This window comes from Schistocerca cancellata, chromosome 1 (genome assembly GCF_023864275.1).
Source record: "Schistocerca cancellata isolate TAMUIC-IGC-003103 chromosome 1, iqSchCanc2.1, whole genome shotgun sequence".
In the NCBI taxonomy this organism is placed as follows: domain Eukaryota; kingdom Metazoa; phylum Arthropoda; class Insecta; order Orthoptera; family Acrididae; genus Schistocerca; species Schistocerca cancellata.
The window spans coordinates 847,388,125-847,407,858 of NC_064626.1; the positions used below are offsets into that span (position 1 = coordinate 847,388,125).

The 19,734-nt window shown below is 42.7% G+C and overlaps 1 protein-coding gene across 1 annotated transcript in view; it reads right to left on the reverse strand.

Annotated features, from left to right (window-relative positions):
- LOC126188969 (fringe glycosyltransferase) overlaps positions 1 to 19,734 on the reverse strand; it is a 620,508-nt gene that overhangs the window by 298,767 nt on the left and 302,007 nt on the right. Inside the window, exon 5 of the mRNA XM_049930739.1 lies at positions 14,400 to 14,459. Coding sequence (XP_049786696.1) covers positions 14,400 to 14,459 — 60 coding nt within the window. The remainder of the gene's footprint in view (positions 1 to 14,399; positions 14,460 to 19,734) is intronic.

Below are 19,734 nucleotides of genomic sequence, written 5' to 3' on the forward strand. Positions count from 1 at the left end.
TTAGACCTGCGCGGCGGCGGTGTGTGGGTTGGATATCAGATGAACTGACTTGGGCAATTGAAAACTTAGGCACAATGGTATCGCGATAGTCATAGGGACATGAACGAATGTTAACAGGACATTGATTGGAAAACAATCTGAAAGATATCTTCTGCAAATTAAATTATAAATGTCTAATAACTTCGTCAGATAAAGACTGTGTTTGCTACATAAAGTGTATTAAGTGCGAAGACAGCTTTCTGAAAATACTGAATTTAAAAATTTGAACGAACATGGTAGATTGAATAATTAACAAGATAGACTAGCATATACAGCACATTATACCTTACAATGCTGTTCAGTTTTGCTTTCTCCCTTTACTTTTTATTTTATTAGACATAAACGACGAGAAGTGCATTACACGGTCTGGAGGTAGGACACTTTATGCAGCATTACTCATTGGTCCACTACCGGCAGCTCTTTCTACCTGGAAGATAAAATAAGACAATTAACATGTTTCACGGAGGAATTTTCCCATGCTCCGCCCAGTGATGACACGGATTACACTATATTATACTGCACAATTAAAAGTGCCATCCGCGATACACTTTGCAGCAGTTTTCGGGTTATAGATCTTAACTTGGACATTGTACAGCGTCCTTGAAATGTTTGGAGTAAAGTTTACTTCTAATTATTTTTTGCGATAATGTTAATCTGAATTACAATATGAACTTCTATACCAAAATTTGTATTTTCCTGAGTGGAGTCGTGCGTGATCTTGGCATCAGTCTCCAGGATAGCCGAGAAAGTCAAATAAAATAAAGGTCAGTAAACTGTGAAGGTTTTGAAACTTCCTGGCAGATTAAAACTGTGTGCCCGACCGAGACTCGAACTCGGGACCTTTGCCTTTCGCGGGCAAGTGCTCTACCATCTGAGCTACCGAAGCACGACTCACGTCCGGTACTCACAGCTATACTTCTGCCAGTATCTCGTCTCCTACCTTCCAAACTTTACAGAAGCTCTCCTTCGAAACTTGCAGAACTAGCACTCCTGAAAGAAAGGATATTGCGGAGACATGGCTTAGCCACAGCCTGGGGGATGTTTCCAGAATGAAATTTTCACTCTGCAGCGGAGTGTGCGCTGATATGAAACTTCCTGGCTTCGGTAGCTCAGATGGTAGAGCACTTGCCCGCGAAAGGCAAAGGTCCCGAGTTCGAGTCTCGGTCGGGCACACAGTTTTAATCTGCCAGGAAGTTTCATATCAGCGCACACTCCGCTGCAGAGTGAAAATTTCATTCTGTGAAGGTTTTGTTATAACCATATCCGCTGTTACCTCCTGAATATCGTTTCTATATGTATTTCATTACTTTCCCCTGAAAACGATATTTCACTTTCAACGGAGAGCTCATCTTATCGACTTCTGTATTACGTGTTAGGTATCATAGACAAAGGTTTTCACGATTTTGTTTATAACTGATGGGTTACAATACGACGCGAAATACAACCAAATTAGGACCCACTAGTAACGAACCTTTATTCTATTTTTGAAATGTTGAAGTGAGAGGTGTATTATGTTCTAGCTACTCGTAGGTTATCAGTTGTCTAATGGAACGATTAAAACATTCACCTCCTGCCGCATTCTATTAATGGTATAGTTCCCATTCTCAATCGAAGTTCACGGGTAAATATAGGTTCACTTACAGCGACAAAAAAACTGATTTCCAAAAGCCGAATAATTCATGATTACCGACTTTTGAGTTAAAAGGTCCTAACCAAACTACTACTTAAGACTATAATACTAGTCTACTACGAGACTTGGCAAAAGAAATAACACTTCACTATTCAAAGAGAGAGCACTGTTGCAGATCGAGACTGCCAACAAAATGATGCATGTAACGCAACCTGTTGTTCAGCAGTCACGAACCCTCTGTAAGAATGTGTCAGAACTTTCCGATGACCTGACTATAAAATACTGAGAGATGTCTGGTCTCCGATTACACCTGATGTTTTCTGTTGAAAAACATTTTTTAGAACCAACCACAGAAGGGATTGCACGAAATTATGAAAATACTGAGGTCCGAATTGGTGGATAATTCTTCTGGATGTTCAAATCCAACGCCCCACATGTCGCGTGCAACAACCATCCCTCCACAACTCTCGATGGTACGTACAGAATCACCGAGCGCACAGCCGGCATCTTACACTTACAGACCACAAGGTGGTGTGTAAGGAGTATCAAAGGAGATGGCAATGTGAGAGAAGAGATTCGGTGGTAGCAGCGGACCTTAGAGAGCTCCGTATCCCAGCAGCGAATTTCAATCGGTAGAAAATACAGAAGAGTTACGGCACGTGTTTTTAGAGACTCCAACTTGAAAGGTAATGTGGTGTACCTGTAGTATTATATACTCAGTCTGTTGCCAGGCTACTGGTTTTCCGTAGTATAATTCATCCAGATTTTTGTGACTGTGTAAGTCCTAAATTACACGTAGAACCTGATTCGCAGTGCAAGTTGGCTTTCCTCGCGTACAAACGGGATTGCCTGCAATAAATGTCGCTGCGTTACACAAATAATATAAGCGAAAAACGAGAAATAACCACACCTACTGATCTGTAATCTGTAACCTGCTCATTGACCGCCAAAGTCACAAATCTCTGAATACTCGTCGCAATAAGAACCACAGCGAAGATTAACAAAAATGAAATAACGCTGACCAGTTTTCTGGCAGTCGCCGTTAATCTTGCAAATCATCCGTTTCGCCAAGTTTGCAGAGTTCGTCTACGTTTACAACGGAGCACGACAAGTGTTAAACACTCGACTTTTCAGACTCATAAATAGCACTATATTGCGTACCGTTACACACAGAATTAAGTTTAGTCGTTCCTTCATTCATGCATCCTGAAGGTCTGTGTATAAAACGACCCGTTAAGAGGCTATACTGACTTTGATCACAGTTCCTATTTTGGTAGGTTGGAACATTGAGAAGCTGTGTTTGTTGGGTTGTCATGCTGGCCTGTCGCAGAACAACGCGTCGGCATGTGCATGTCCCCATCCTTCACAAGGCCCCCGATGCGTTTCGCAAGCGTGCTTACACCGCACACACGCGCTCTGTTCTCACGGACTGCAGTTCTCGAGCGTTCGTCTTCTTTCTCCAGGTAAACAGAAAATGAAAAGTCGCGGTAATCCCATCGGCGATTCACCATCTACGAAAGTCGAGTATGGTATATGTAACCTCTCAACAGTTACCAGACATCTAGCATGTCAAGGACGCGGACGAAGACTCACCGCCGAAATTACCCGGAAACGAAGACTGACACCAAGTTTTAGCGGCAGCCAGAGGAGAAGTCATGACGAGAAGCTACGGCAACTGGCGTCCGCGGGCTGATGAACGTAATTACGCCGCATCAGTCGGGGCGCCGTCCGTCCACGGTACATTAGAGCAGGGCTGGCAGGCTCTCGCCAGCTGCCTCGCCGTGCCGGAAGCTTTCGACTCGTCCGGGACCGCTTTTTCTGGCCCGCGCGCCAGCGCAGGACTTAATAACTTACCCCGAAATTAGCTTAAGCTGGATTAATCTGCACTCTGCCCCAGCTGCCGCTGCTACTGTTTTCTTCGTTTTCCTTTTGCCCCCTTCCCTTGTGCGAGTGGAAAGCCCATTACGATACAGCTCCAGTGCAGAACACACAAGAATACACCTGCTTCGAAGAGGAACGATGATCTCCGTGCTCTGTTCCCAGGAAGTACTGCACATTATACTGATGTACACAAGCTGGTGTTTCTGGAAAGCAGCTGTGCAACTAGGTACGTAACATTAAAACATTACAAAACGAGAAAACTGCAGTCTTTGCAACCGTAACCTATGACTTCACTACTGACTGACTTAAGAATTTTTTTACCGTTAGCTACTTTATTTTATGTCACTAGGAACGTGTTATTGATGCCGTATTCGGCATGTTTTACTAGGGAATAGCGCACTTGTACAAGGACAAATAACATCGTATTATCGCAGAAACGACTACATACTGAAAGCATATTTAAAGCAATAATACTACAATACACTCTCACTCACTATGGTCGCCTACACGAAACATTAAGAGACCTGACACACGAGCTACTCAAGTTGTGTTAACTAGAAACGCTTGCCGAATTGCATGAGTCAAATGACTAAATTAGTGATTGACTGAAGTTTCAAAGATACCCACTGAAATGAAACTTCCTGGCAGATTACAACTGTGTGCCCGACCGAGACTCGAACTCGGGACCTTTGCCTTTCGCGGGCAAGTGCTCTACCATCTGAGCTGCCGAAGCACGACTCACGTCCGGTACTCACAGCTTTACTTCTGCCAGTACCTCGTCTCCTACCTTCCAAACTTCGATAGCTCAGACGGTAGAGCGCTTGCCCGCGAAAGACAAAGGTCCCGAGTTCGAGTCTCGGTCGGGCACACAGTTTTAATCTGCCAGGAAGTTTCATATCAGCGCACACTCCGCTGCAGAGTGAAAATCTCATTCTGGATACCCACTGAAAGTCTGTCTGAATTATAAATCGTTAATTCTACTCAACAAAGCTTTCACATATTAAGTTAACCATTCACTTCATGCTGTAATACCTAGGACATGCAGTGGCACCAGTATTAAGCAGCGAAACGAGACTAAACTTCCCACCGTTCAATGCGTCTACGTGACGCCGTGCAGGAACAAAACCGCCGCCACTTGTGAAATCACATTAACAGAAACAGCAGGTAAGAGTCGTTTCGAATACCAGACTGTTACCTTCTCCCTTCTGGTGGAGATCTGGAAGACCATACGTAACTACTCGTATAAACCAAGCACAAGTCGCTCACTAACATTTCTTTCCGACTGGATATTCTTTCAATGTTGACAAAAGTTACTGACAGGCTACTCTCAAGAAAGGATCGGTTACTTCAAAAGATCGTGTGAACGATAACTTTGACCAGCTTCCCACAGGGTCTTTCCCACACCAGTCTCAAGGTGTAAAACAATTTTTGTACCCTGGAGGAATCATTTTACAGGGGACAGTTATGTTCGTAGATACTAACACAGAAACCCAAACACTTGCTTAAGTGTGTAAAATGGTATGGTCACGCACAAAACAACTTCGTCAAGATAGCAACGCTATAAACGTCACTATATGGTGGATACCTATCGTGTACTATGTCATGGTCGGCAAATGGGGAAAAAGTATCACGAGAATTGTAGGGAACAAGATATAGATCGGAAAGAGCACAGCAGCGTCCCTAGATTGACCGACTGTCCACTTCAAACATTCTGAAAACCTGGAAGACAGTGGCGGCTCACGGGGAATCTTCAGTACAAAGAAACCACTTGTCTTTGAGTTCATAGAGGATAAACCGCTGCCTTCATTATTTCATACAGAGGACAATGTTTGAATACTCGGCAAAATCATAAGAATAAACAGTGCACATCAGATTTTTTTGTTAATTATGTAGCATATTTTGAGGGTTACAGTGGAAAGCAAACAATAATAGTACAATGTTATCCAGAAGCATTATTACGTGACATACAGAGGCGTACTACTAAGCCTCTACTAAGCGTCACTACCATGTTACTAGGATACTGTACAATATGTCACCACAAGTTACCAAATATGAAGCCCCAAGTAAGGAGAGATTTAGGAAGACCATGACGTCGATGTAACAAGCTGTTTGTATAGTCACGTAACGGGAGCATACCCGACAAGAATAGGCACGTAACTTTTACAAATCATACTGACCGAGAAGTCGCAGTTTTCACAACACCAACTTCGCAGTATGTGGCACAGATTATAATCACAACTGTAAGTCACAAGTAGCAACTAATAGTAGCATTTAAAGTTCAACACCGGGTGCTATCTATTGGCCGAAGTTCCCACTTCTTTCTAAGAACCTTGTGTGATGTTACAGGGTTTGGCTGAGATTTCAGTGACTGGCCACAACTATAAGTTGCAAGTAGCAACTAAAAATACAGGGCGTGAAAAATAAAATTATCCCGGACGAGTGTTCACTATTAAACGTGAATGTATGCAATATAACCACAACCCAACAGGACGGAGCAACTGCCCAAACAGTAGGCCGAAACTTGGAGCACATTTACAGTGTCTTCGAGCATGACAGAGTTCTTGGCAGAGGTGAGTCTCTTTAATGGCACACTGTAGAAGTAGTCACTTTGCACGCGAGAACCTATCATTTTCGTTACATTGTCACAGTTCACGTGGCCAGAAATTCCATTTAGCAGATGTAGTTGCCAGTTGTTGTTAGTTGCTACTTGCGACTACTGACAGTATGACATCTACTGTGATAAATCGCTGAAGTAGCAGAAGTATCATTAGTCGCAAGAATTGCATTTTAACGTTGGTAGAGTGCGGAGAAATAGAAGTTGTGAATTCGTGAATTGCCATTTTAAACTGTGACAAACTGCAACTAAAAATCGCAGTTACCGAAAAGCAGCTTTCACAGAAATCACTGATCTCTGTCGTATTGCAGTTTAGCTCATCCCTAGAAGTTCTAATGGATGACGACGACGAATGTGAAGAGCCATGGGAGTTAGCTGAGCAGCTTGCTGAGCCTGACGCATGACGCTGTCCGCACAACGTAGCAGCTGAAGCGACAGAAGAAGCCGTCCAGTCCCCGACGGTGGTGACTGGCCGCGCAGCCGCGGACAAAGCTTGTCCCGTCTGGCGTGCTGTGGCAGCGCGCGGCGGGATTAGCGCTGCACGTGTCGCCGCCAGGAATGCTCTCCACACGCCGCCCTCGCGGCCAATTCGTCTCGCCTTTGTCGCTCCAGAGCGTGTCCGACACCCGCGACTCTGCCGCCAGGCGCGTAACGTTTCCTGCCTTCAGACAGCCGCAGCACCACAACACACAAATCTTCAAACCTACCTCTCCCTCTACGCCGTGGCGAAAGCTTAGGTATTCTACCGTCTCTTCCAGTTTCTTAGCCAATTCCACCCACAATACCATTCGCACACACAAGTAAACTTCCGAGGAACACACAAAGAAATTTAAAATAAGAAGGTATCGGTAAACTTGCCGCGTCAAATTTGGATTGGAATTTTATCCAAATTTGATGTGGCAAGTTAAACGATAAGTGTTATCCAATGACTCAGTCGCGAAACACTTCGTAGCCACAGAGAAATTATTTCACGTAATTTTGTACATTATTTTCCTTTCGTTCCATGCTCCAGTTTGTTGTCACCAAACGGCACAAGACCTTTTGCGCGCTCTAGGCACGTGTGAAACAGGACAAAAACAGTAAAGGAATGTGGGAACCACAAAGGGAGGAGGAGGGAACAACGAAAGAATGAGGAGAAGAGAGTACATAAGGTGAGAGCAACGAAAAAATGAGAGTGTGGAGAAGGAGACAACAACGAAGGTATTAGGAGACGGGATGCAGCGAGGAGGAGGAGGAGGAGGAGATAAAGAGATCAGGAGGTACAGAAAGAATTAACGAGGGAGTGAGAGAGGAAAAGACGGAATGGGAACGGGAGCGTGGTAAAAGAGGCAACGGCAGAGTACAAAAATGGTTCAAATGGCTCTGAGCAATACGGGACTTAACTTCTGAGGTCATCAGTCCCCAAAACTTAGAACTACTTAAACCTAACTAACCTAAGGACGTCCACACACACATCCATGCCCGAGGCAGGATTCGAACCTGCGACCGTAGCGGTCGCGCGGTTGCAGACTGTAGCGCCTAGAACCGCTCGGCCACCCCGGCCGGCAAGGCAGAGTACAAAGCGGGAACGGAAGAGTAAAAAGACAATGGAGAATAAATAGATGGAAGAAAAAATACCAAGTAAATTCTGTATGCATTTTTTAGCAGGAGTGCATAGTGGACGTGAATGTCTGATAAGACGATTTTGTTAGAAATTTTAAAGGTCTATTTACTCCAATTTGAAAGGGGGTATGGGCGAAACATCTCTTAGCCACAGAAATATTTAGTGACTTAACACTAGCTCTGAACGACTCTGTAGCCGGAAAAAAAAGCAACAGCGCAGATGGTTACCACTTCTGTCTTCGGTCTGGAAGGACCTGGGTTCTATTCCCGCTGCCTAATACTTTTTCCGAGTCAACCTCGAGAAACCAGTCCTCATTTCAACTGCTTCAATAAAGAAGCAGCGACGTCATCAGGATTCATCTACTTGGAATAAAGGCTGGAGGCATTGGTGATATGTAGATCACATTCCCCACGATCTATATCGCTTCCCTTTTTCTATTGTTGTCGGCCTGTCAGAACAGGCCCAAGGATTTATCCTTGAGCGGTGGTTACGTTCACGCCATTTGTGTGTGATATGTATGGGAAACGACATCAACGGTGGTTTTGTTGAATGAACTAGCATTAGCTGGAGCTTTTAGGGAAACTACCAAACTCCGAATAATTTGCCTCTCGGAAAACGAATCCAATGTGTAAACTGTTGTGTCAACTAGCAGAAAAATTCTCAATGGCAGCTTTACAGTGACGTACATTCACCAAAGACAGAAACTTGACAAAGATAAGTAGAGAAAGGTAAGTAAGTAGAGAAAGATAAGTAAGAAGAGAAAGATAAGTAAGAAGAGATAATCGTTTGTGACTTCATGTCTGGTGATGGCTACTGTCTATCGCAGAAAACGTACACGGTCTTAATATTTCGGCGGAGTAAGGAAGTCACGGTGATGGAAAACGCCGCTGCCAGAAAGGCGGGAGGCTCCCTGGGACGGAGACGCGTGGGCAGCTGCAGACCGCCCGCCTCTTGCGGTTCCACACAGTCAGCCCGCGCCCCAGTGCTTTACGGCGCGCGTCCCGCCCACACAGAATTTATCGCGATACAGCGCCGTAGAAAATAAAACTCCTCCGCTAATTAACGCCCAAAAGGAGCTGAGCGCTGCTCCCGCGGCCGGCTAATTTCCGGTTAATTGTTCTTGTTCGTGCCCCGCTTCATCACGTCCTGCGTCGGTGGCCACCGCTCAGTCCGAGGCAATTTCTTCTTCGCCTACAACTGTAGCCATTTTTCACTGAAGTTAATTCACAACAGGCTTAGTTGTGTATCCTTTTCCTTTTTGGAAAAACATGAACACATTCTTCAAACCTGTGAGACGACTCTGAGATAGATAGCGGCTTTAAGTAATTTGCAGCCTTGTAAACAGTGCTATAATAAAAAACAGCTCACAGTTAAACGCTTTAATTTACACATAACTTAATGGCTGCATGATTACATTGTGGAGTCTGCATTTCGTGACCGCACACTGCGACCTGTTTTCATGCGTGTTCGTGGAACCCTGAAATACCTCAGCAAAGTGTGTGAAGTATGTACGGCTATGCTGAGGAGTTGTAGGGTGTAGTTGTGAATGAATACAGAAGTAAATGCAATGTAGAAGCTAAAACTCTGTCACAGACATTTCCCTCTCGAATAAATGAAGAAAAAATAATTAATGAAAAGGCTGCTCCCATTTATTTAGTCCACTACCGGTTTCAGCTTTTTTGCTAAGCCATTGTCAAGTGTCTCTGAAACCGCCATTCATATGACGGATGTATACATGCGTAAAATTGAAGATGAAAACGGAGTAAATGAAGCAGTCTTTTCATTAATTAAACAGAGAGTTGCGAAGCAGATAGAGAAACTAATAAGGAAAGAATAATGTTTTATGTTCCGTCGGCGAGGATGTGTTTGAAGATGGGGCTCAAGTTAGGATGAAACGAAGTTAGGGAAAGAAATCGGCCAATCTTTTTCAAACAGATTACCCCAGCGTTTGTCTTAAGCCATGTGAATATCCAATAACGCCAAATCAACGCTTATGGGAAGGGTACAGTATCCTTCTGATAAAGCGTTCTCCCTCTGTTTAAAGGCATTACGTCTAGTGAAAGAAGTTGATACGAGACTAACTCAAATGAAAATCTTAAATTTGTGATCTGAAATCGAAATAGGGGGGGGGGGGGGGGGGGCTTATCCTGTAATTCGCCACGGAAGTTGGAAATGATATTCACAGTTTCCTGGAAGTGGTCGCAGGGGGGAGATTCATTACCACCATTACATCATAAAACACTCAGAGTAAACAGTTCACAGTGGTTAACAACTGCTAAGTAACATAGACATTGTTGGATAGGAATAATCACAGGCAATGGTGGGGGACATGAAACACTGCACATATATAACAGAGGTGGTGTATTTATTACGAAAAATGGCAGAGATTTCACCACATGGGAAAGCAGGATAACAGACACAAGAAACTTTCATGTTTGTGATAGGTCAGACTCTCAACATGAAGGTCGATGTCTGACTTCCAGTAAGGAATATGCTCTCCTTGGGCACTAATGCACATTTGCACCTGTTATTTATGCTGGCTACTAAACCGTTGAGAGGTCCTTAGGGGATATTGTCCCACTGCTCTCTCAAGGCGTTTTTCAGTTCTTGCACGGTTCGGGGAGGGGGTGCTCGTAGAGAAACATGTCTTACGAGCGTCACAGGCATGCTCTGTACGGTTTAGGTCCATGGAATACGCAGGGCATGCCATATGTTCGTTATCTTCACAGTGTGTCCGACATCTCAGCGGTTCAGTATGGGCGCGAATTGTCGTCGATGAACAGGAAGTCGGTACCTACTACACTCCTAAACAGACGAACATGATACAGAATAATATCCCAGCAATACCGCTGTTCTGTAGTGGTACCTCGTGCAAAGATATAGAGCGGTGTTCAACCACTGTGTATAATGCCTGCACATACCATACCGTCTAAGCCATACACATGATGTTGATGAACATTCTGTCGTGTCTAACATGTTACCCTCTCTCTCCACACTAACGAGTGTCCAGAATCAGTAACCTTGGGGAATTGGGATTCGTCGAGATCATCACTCTGGACCAATGTTGACGACCCCAACCAACATGCTCTTTATACCAACGATCTCTTTGTCGACCATGGCGTGGTTGAAGTGGGATGGATTTAAAAAGCTTCCGAGCATACAAAACAGCCTGATTTAATCGCCGTGAAACGGTTCTGGCAGAGAGACGCGTACTGGTGGTGGTTGCAAGGTCTGTCTGTCTGTCTGTTCCTTTTCGCCAATACGACCACCAGAATGCTTTCGCACAGCATTTCCACCTTCTGCGGCCGTTTTCAATCGAGGGATGATACTTTTGGACACTCCCATTACTGTGGCCACAGAATTGACACTTTGACCATATTCGAGCCGCTCAAATTATGTTCTGCAGACATGTTGCCATACGACACGGAGTAACGCACTGGTCGGTTTCACAACACCCTTCGTCAAACATACTACTGCATACGCTGAGCGTTTGTGCACAGGCTTTGCTGCCGTTAACACGTCCCGCCCTCTAAAAATGGTTCAAATGGCTCTGAACACTATGGGACTCAACTGCTGTGGTCATAAGTCCCCTAGAACTTAAAACTACTTAAACCGAACTAACCTAAGGACATCACACACATCCATGCCCGAGGCAGGATTCGAACCTGCGACCGTAGTGGTCGTGCGGTTCCACACTGTAGCGCCTTTAACCGCTCGGCCACTCCGGCCGGCGGTCGTCAGTCCCCTAGAACTTAGAACTACCTAAACCTAACTAACCTAAAGGCATGACACACATCCACGCCCGAGGCAGGATTCGAACCTGCGACCGTAGCGGTTCCAGAGTGAAGCGCCTAGAACCGCTCGGCCACATGGGCCGACCTCCCGCCCTCTTTTTACTATCATTGGGCGGGTGTTCCGTAGCATTTTGCAGTTGCTCGCAGCATTTGGCTGTTGTTGCTTAGCAAGTGTCAAGCAGTGTATGTTTATAATCACTTCTTGGTTACTCCTTCATTGTGCTAAAAAGTTGGGTTTCAAGAATTTAATCTCCTTTAGAATAACTGTGTTGATAGCATCATGTCTTTATTTATTATGTATGAGAAACAACTCTACATTCACACAATTATTTGCTTTCATACAATCGTTACCATTACAGCAGTTCTTTAAGCGAAGAAGAACAGCATTTTGGTGGTTGTTTTTTGAGCAATTGATGTTTAAAACCTATTGCAACTTCAGAAAGTGCATAAATGAAAGTTCGCACTTGTTATGACTTCCGTATAGGACGCTCCTTGTCCGGCCCTGGAAAATCGAATTTTAGCTCTAGAGGGCATGTAAATAAAAGAAAGCATTATTTATTTGAAATAAATACTTCGACCGCTATTTACCACACAGACCAAAGAGAAATAACAATCAATACGGTAGACTATGAACCCAAAGGTTTGAGTTGCAACTCCAGGTTAGCCGTAGAAACTTCTTCCTGGTAACATACGAAAGATGTATGAAAAACCCAGCGTTGCGAAAAGCTTCATATTCTGTGTTGACTCACAGGTAATCGCATAATGGACTGGATGAGTCAGCTAGCAAGTAGCAAGAAAGCAAGCTGCTCCCAACAGAAACACGACTAGTCAAGTGCTGTACTGGTCAGACGAAACACTGCACTTACTTTACTGTACACTGGTCACGAAATTTTCTTTCGGTAGTGCTTTCTAAACAGAAAATAAACAATTATTTGCGAAACGTATGTAATGTTAACAACGGTTGCAAGTAGTCAAGTACAGAGGAATAATTTCCCTTCTAAGCTAAGTACTTTTAACGCTCTTCATTGAGTTTTCGGTACTTCCCCATCTCTCAGACTGAAGCAAATTTGGCTAGATTCTTCTTGAAAAGAAATTTTTGGAGGCAGTATCCAATTTCCTGCAGCAGATCCACAAGCCTGAAGCTATTTTTTTTTTTTTTGGGGGGGGGGGGGGGAGAAGCAAACCGCCTGATACTTTAACAGCATTTAAGTAATATGTCTTTTACTCATAAATTAATTCAAACTAAACTAGCAAATATTGAAGTGTAATCACCATTCTAAAAGGTGTGTTCGCTTGTTCCTTCAAACCCTACGATTACCTCTGTCTCATGAAACAGAGAAAATTTCCTTCAGTACTCCAACAGTTGTTTTGAATGTCTTACTATTTATTACGACGATAAATTGATATTGTCACTGTATATACACTCATTTTATGAGCAGAAGCATTTGGCTTGCTGTTGCTTTTGCATTAAACAAGTTTTTAGATGGGATCCAGTAACCTAACTCCTTCTACAACCACTTTTCTATTACGTCAGTTGCATCACACGGCACTTTTGATCCGTTAAACGAATTTCGAAACGAGAAACATTGCACACGGAAACGTAAATGAGCTTCCATTTATATGTGTGAAACGTATGAAAAGATACAAATAAGTTTTCAGTGGCTGTAGGAAACCAGGAGAAAACATTAACAGAATGTTTCCGTATTTATGGGCAGAGTGTGACATTGCACACATGCGATATATGACATTTTGTAAAGCATAATGCTTTTCTGTACAAATTATTTTAGAGGTCGAGCAGAGCACTATGGTGAATAAAATCTTCCTTAACGGCTGTTTAAATACCTGTTAAAATACTTTTATTAAAAAAAATGACAACCGGTTACGCATCAGTGGAAATGCATCTTCAGATGTTTAAAAAATGAAGAAACTTATCACGTTGATCTCCACTGATGCGAAACCGGTCGTGATTTTTTTTAGTAACAGTATTTTAACAGGCAGCGCAGAAGTTTTTATCTACATAGTGCTTTTCTTTAGGCAGTTGAACAGCGTTTTAAACCAATAAAATATTTTTCGCGCATGTGAAGCAGTAGTGTTGCGGCCGCCGAAATCGCTCGCTGACGTACGTTTTTGTCACATACCAGCTAAATGGAAAGAAGATTGCATTTGTATCTGTTTCATTCCAAAATGGGAGGAGGGTGATCCGAAGATTTGTTCAGCAAGTAGCATTTCTCTAATAAATGTTACACCTGTTGCAGATTTTTGTGTAGCAGACAACAGTAACGTTATGTTGAAGAATAGATACTTAGTTCTGTTTATTACAGAGTATCTCGTCAGATACATGCGCCACACACACACACACACACACACACACACACACACACACACACAGACACACAGACGTCCAATGAAAAGAATGTGATAGTTACACCACGTAACTAGCGTTGGAATTCAGAAGATTTGAACAGATAACCTCTCACCAGATGAGAACACGCACGGGTGTAGTGTCATAGTCACACTGTCACAGATTCCATTTTACTTCTGAGCTTACCATCTTACGAGTACGCTGATCAATGGTCCCCTAGGAGCAAAAAGTAAGGTAAGACGAGCTCCCCCCTAAGCTATAGCCCGAAGTAAACAAGGATTCCTCTCAGCGTAAACAACTTTACAGCCGGCACGGCACATCGCGCGGGGAGATATCTGTGTCCCAGCGAAAGTAATCCTGGGGCAGTATTTATGGCAATGATAAAGTCCGTACGGCGCTGTAACAAGCGTAACTCGATAAGCTGGTACAATTTATGACTCAATTAAGCAAGGCTTTATAATGAGTGGGCTACTCACTTCTTGTTGCTCTCCAGGAAGACATCAAACTCGACCGACATCTTGCAGCACAGCGCCTTCCTGCGAACAAAAACACCGAACAGGTTACTGGTTTGTCCACGCTACACGGAATTGTTCGGCGGAATTTACAGACCTGCTCCGGCGGAGCGAGTCGACACAGGGGCCGCTGGATTAAGTGCAGGCCGTCATCCCGATACGCCATGCGGATGTTGAGGGTTTTCTTGCTTTCTGCTAACAGGTGGTGTCACCAATCGAGAAGCCAGTAAGTGTGGGAAAGAGAAAGAGAGAGAGAGAGAGAGAGAGAGAGAGAGAGAGGGTGGGGGGGGGGAGGGTCACGGTCAATGGCCTCGTGTCAACAGGCAATGATATGAACATTGTATATGCCATGTATACAAGACGGTCAGAAACAGTGTGAAAAACTTTTTAAGGGTGTTGCAGGGCAGCGTGTTGTGGCAGGTAAGTATGGAGGAAAAAAAGAAAAAAAAATCAATACGCTGCGCCGTTCCCCGCGATATAATTAGCAACTGGCGCGCGCGAATTCAAGCGGCCCGTCATCATGTACGCTATCATCTAGCTTTGAGAACAACTGACACTTACTGTATCTGGATGGACGGTTGAATTTGCGCGCGCCAACGGCTTGATTGGTAAACTTCAGTGCTAATTAACTCGGAAACAGTGCAACCTACTGAATTTTTTTCTTAATTTCCTATCGTCACTAGCTACTCTGCAACACCTTTCAAGCTTTTCAGGCTATTTCTTACCATCCCGTGTACAGCGTAATTCTTAATAGATGTCAGTGGACTGCAAACAGCAAAAATAAAAGAAAATACGTATGAACTTGGGTTTCATCACAATGTTCCCGCTTTCTTAATACCAGTCGGTAAAGCTCTTCAGTTGAATATAAAAAAAATCGGTTAAAGTCTTGCTCTCTCCACACTTAACCGCTCAGTAATTCTCCAGCTGATTAATTCACCACAGCAGTAGTAGTAGTAGTAGTAGTAGTAGTAGTAGTAGTAGCAGTAGCAGTAGTAGTAGTAGTAATAGTAATAGTAATAGTAATAATAATAATGCGTGATTTTAATGCACATTTGGGGAAAGAAAACTCAAGAAAGCGACTGGTGAATACTCTGCGCACAAATGGACCAATCAAAATTAAAATAATATAATACGTAGTGTAAAAATTCTTATCTCAAAATTAAGTCAGCCCATTTTAAAATTTTTAATATTCAAGAATGCGTACTGTAACTATCGCCATGATCCCTCTCTTATCCAAGAGAGACTAAATTTAAAGCACCACTACTATTAGTAAAAGAACTAAACAAAACGCAAGCAAACAAGTTGGGAACCCATGAAACAAGTTTATCAAAAATGCCGAAAACTGAATTCCTTCACAAAGGCGAACAAAACACCGTTGGTGGAAGGAAGATTGTCAATAAGCTGTAAAATCATTTCCACACGGCCTACAATACATGGAATTGTAACAAATTAAAATCGGCTGCTAAAAAAGAAACTTCGATATTATTTAGACAAAAGGACAAAACGGGAACAGTCTCCACGACATTGAAGAATATTAAAAAAAATAACACGAGGATTTTTTGTAAAACATTGAAAATTAAATTAAATGGATACCAGCCCAAATTATCTGCTTCAAGAAAGAAAACTACCAACTGGCACTTAACAGCCAAGAAACTGCAGAAAACTTCGAAAGTATTTTAAAAAGCTTCTAAACTGCCCTGAACTCAGAAAGATTTCCACCAGTAACTCCCCTAGAAACAAATGTAGATTCACAAGCACCGAATGAAGGTGAAATTGCTAAAAAAAAAGCTAGCATCTGATAAAGATGGGATTGTTGCACAGCTCGTGAAATCAGCATGCCAACAAACCTTCCAAGGAATTATAGTGATCATGCAAAACATTTGGCTAATAGAGAAAATTCCGGGTACCGAAAAACTGCACCGATACATCAAATACATAAGAACGGGGACAGAACCGATAACAATTATGGAAGGATTTCCCTGCTTGGTGTCCCTAAAAAATGTCTCCTGGACCGAGCATATCATCACCTTGAGCCCAGAACGGATGAATATCAAGTAGATTTCAGAGCAAACAGATCTTGCCCAGAAGAAATTTTAGTTCTGGAACTAATTCTCAGATACTAAAAAGTGAATAATAAAATAGTTTCTATCATTATAGATTTTAAAAATCTTTCGAATCAGTTTCTTAAAAATTCTAAAAGAACAAGGTCTGCACCTCAAACTACTGCGGTTATTAGTGAAACGCTAAATGGTACGAAATCTAAGAGCGGGGGAGAAATTTCAGTACATTTTCAAACTGTAACAGGAGTGAAACGAAGACACTCAATTTCTTTTCAGATCTGTCTTAGAACGAGTACTGCAAGGCTGGCAAGAACTACAACCCGAGTCTAAAATTGACGAACCAATCAAATTAGGAAGAATGTAAGAACAGACTGCGTAGCTTTCGCAAACGGCCTGGCGATTGTTTCACTACATTTAAACAACACAAAATAAACAGAATTCATAAAGAGAGACCAGAAAGGGTAGTTCTCCAAAAACCATTTGAAAAATAACTAAATAAAATACAAGTCTATCGAAAATCTTACATCCAGAACACTAAAAGCTAAATACGAGAGTTTCTCAGTTCAAATACTTACGCGAAACCATTCGGGTGACTGGCCTGGAAAAGATTGGTTATTTAATTCATTGCCACAAAGTGGAAACAGCTTTCAGACAAACAAATAATACCTATAACGAGAGCTGGGAAGCAATGTGGGGACAAAGAAAAACTAAAACCAAATTCTGAAAATGCCCTCTGTCGTGCATCACGTGGTTTAGTAAAAACACGTGAGGAATAATAACAACAACACATTTATTAATGGAAATAATGACGCTCCAGAAGTAATGCAACATGAGGTGACCATATAAAGCCATTTTAAGTATGAATAACGGATAAGTGCCTGGAGACGACACTGTTTCAACAGAAAAGCTAGGGCGCCGTTAACACAGCAGAACTATAGGAAAAGTTACACAAAAGGAATCTGCAAAATTATTTACAAAATGCCTGAAGAAGATAATTATCGAAAACTGTAACTATCCAGTAAATAGTATTCTATACAAGAAAGGGGACAGGAAATGTTACGTAAAAGGCATTGACTATAATTAACACCAATGGCGTAGAAAACAGTTTTATATTTTAGTCGGACAAAAGAAGAAGCTGCTTTTGGAGGTCGGGAACGAAACTTTTGAATAGAACAATGCTTGTGAACCACCGGTTTGTGTCACATCATGAAGTGTCAGTATGTTTTTAAATCACTTTGAATAATATCTTCAATAAGAAAGACACGGAATCAACAGAGGCAATAAAATCAATTACTCGTACAATAGGAATAAAATAACACACAAGAGAAAGTAATGTACAAAAGAAAATCGTACAAGTTAACAATCAACTCTCAGAACGACTTAAGCTGTGTGTTAAATGCAGTTGAAGACGACGACCGGAAGACAGTAAAAGAAAAAAACAGACGAGCAGGAATTGACTGGAACGATTTTGGTTTTTCAAAATTGACCTTCCCAACTGTAAGAAGAAAGCTTGGATGTGTACATCGCCAGTTGTGATTTACTGGAGTGGAACATGGATTTCTAATGCGGAAACGGTTCAGTACTTTGTGTTGCAAAACAGATATCGCGAGCTAATAGGAGTTGAGAGAAAAGCAACAGAAAACATGCAGGAGCAACGTGGTTCGTTTGGCCGAAGATCGTAATGCATGGATAAGTCTTGATGTGGCCTTTATCCAGCACTGTGTGCCTAACGACTGCTGCGGCAGATGATGATGATGATTATGATGATGATGTGGTACACCTATTTAACGAGCCTGTGTCGTATTCTATCTTTGTCGTCACTACCGGCTCCTTTAGTTTTGCTACTTCCTTTAGTTAATTTAATTTACTGTTGCATTATCAAAACTATTACAACTATCATATTTATTCAAAACAGTATTTATGGAAAACAGTAAATCTACGAAATGAGATGAGTATACTGGGCTTTATTTTTGTTAGTAGTCTGACAGCCCCAATATGTCTAGCACTGCTTGATCTACCAGTGGATAACCAGCGCAGATGCCAGAAAAGTGTTATTTTGTAGTTGGCAGATATTTCATCGATGCTGCTGTTATTTGCGTATGGACCCAGTTGGATCATGGACTACATTCAGATTCGATTCTCTGATCTTTCATATGGCCCTTCCATTCTCTCTGAGAGGGCTATTTTTCTCTCATTTTATTTTCATTTATTTATTTATTTATTTATCTAATCGCATTCTCTGGCTGTATTACCCAACGGTTTTGACAGAACTGATTCCTGTGTATTGTTTCCATTTCTTTATCTGTGTTTTCTCGTTGTTTATAACTAACTACATCTATATCCATGGATTATTATTATAGTAGTTGCGTTGCACGTGAAGAGTAATGAAGAAGAGACTGTCCTTCAAATTCAATTTTTTAAGAAAATATTTTAATTTTTCAACACTCTACAATATTACAAAATTGTTAAGGGTTTCGTGGCTACTTGTTGACAAACTGCCTATTAGATGAACGTCGGTCGAAGAACCCGAGACAGAAGTCAATGGGTACTCTATAATATTCTTGTGAACAGCCCAACTAGCATCTCACTGTCATCTCTATTGTTTGTTTTAACATTCCATCAAGAGCGAAATCTTTTGAGATGAAGCACTTGCTGGATCACTTAAGGTTAATAAAGAACCAGGAGTAACGCTGCTGGATCAAGCATGCCAGTAGTAACCCGAAGTTATTTGTGGAGTCAGGTAAAAGGTAAGACGCAAACACTAATCCGCCTGGTCTCGAGTGCAGTGATTTAGCACTATGTCATTCCGTGCGCTCCCCAACGCCGTGCCAACTAGACCCATTACTGATTAAGATGCCGTGTCGTTAAGCTGGTGTCCGGAACAGAATTAACAACCGTTTCGCACGGGTTGTGCATTGTGATTCTTACTTGCGCGTTGACCTAAGCACATACGCCGAAAGCAAGCAAAGGCGACGGATAGGAAGAAAGGCAGGCTGGTAGGTAGGTTCCCGCTTCCCCGCTTAATGCGCGCCGCCTTAAATATTTATACAGCGCGATACACGGCCGTTGCCCCGGGAGCCTCCACACGTCGCAGGAATCACAAGCGAGGCGCGACCCCGCGACCGCGGCTGCCATACAGCGCCGGCGGGGGCGCTCCGTGGCTGTGGCCAGCAGCCCCTCAGCGGCCGCCCTCTCAAGAGTCGCCTCTTGTGACACGAACTGGCGCAACCACTGGCCGT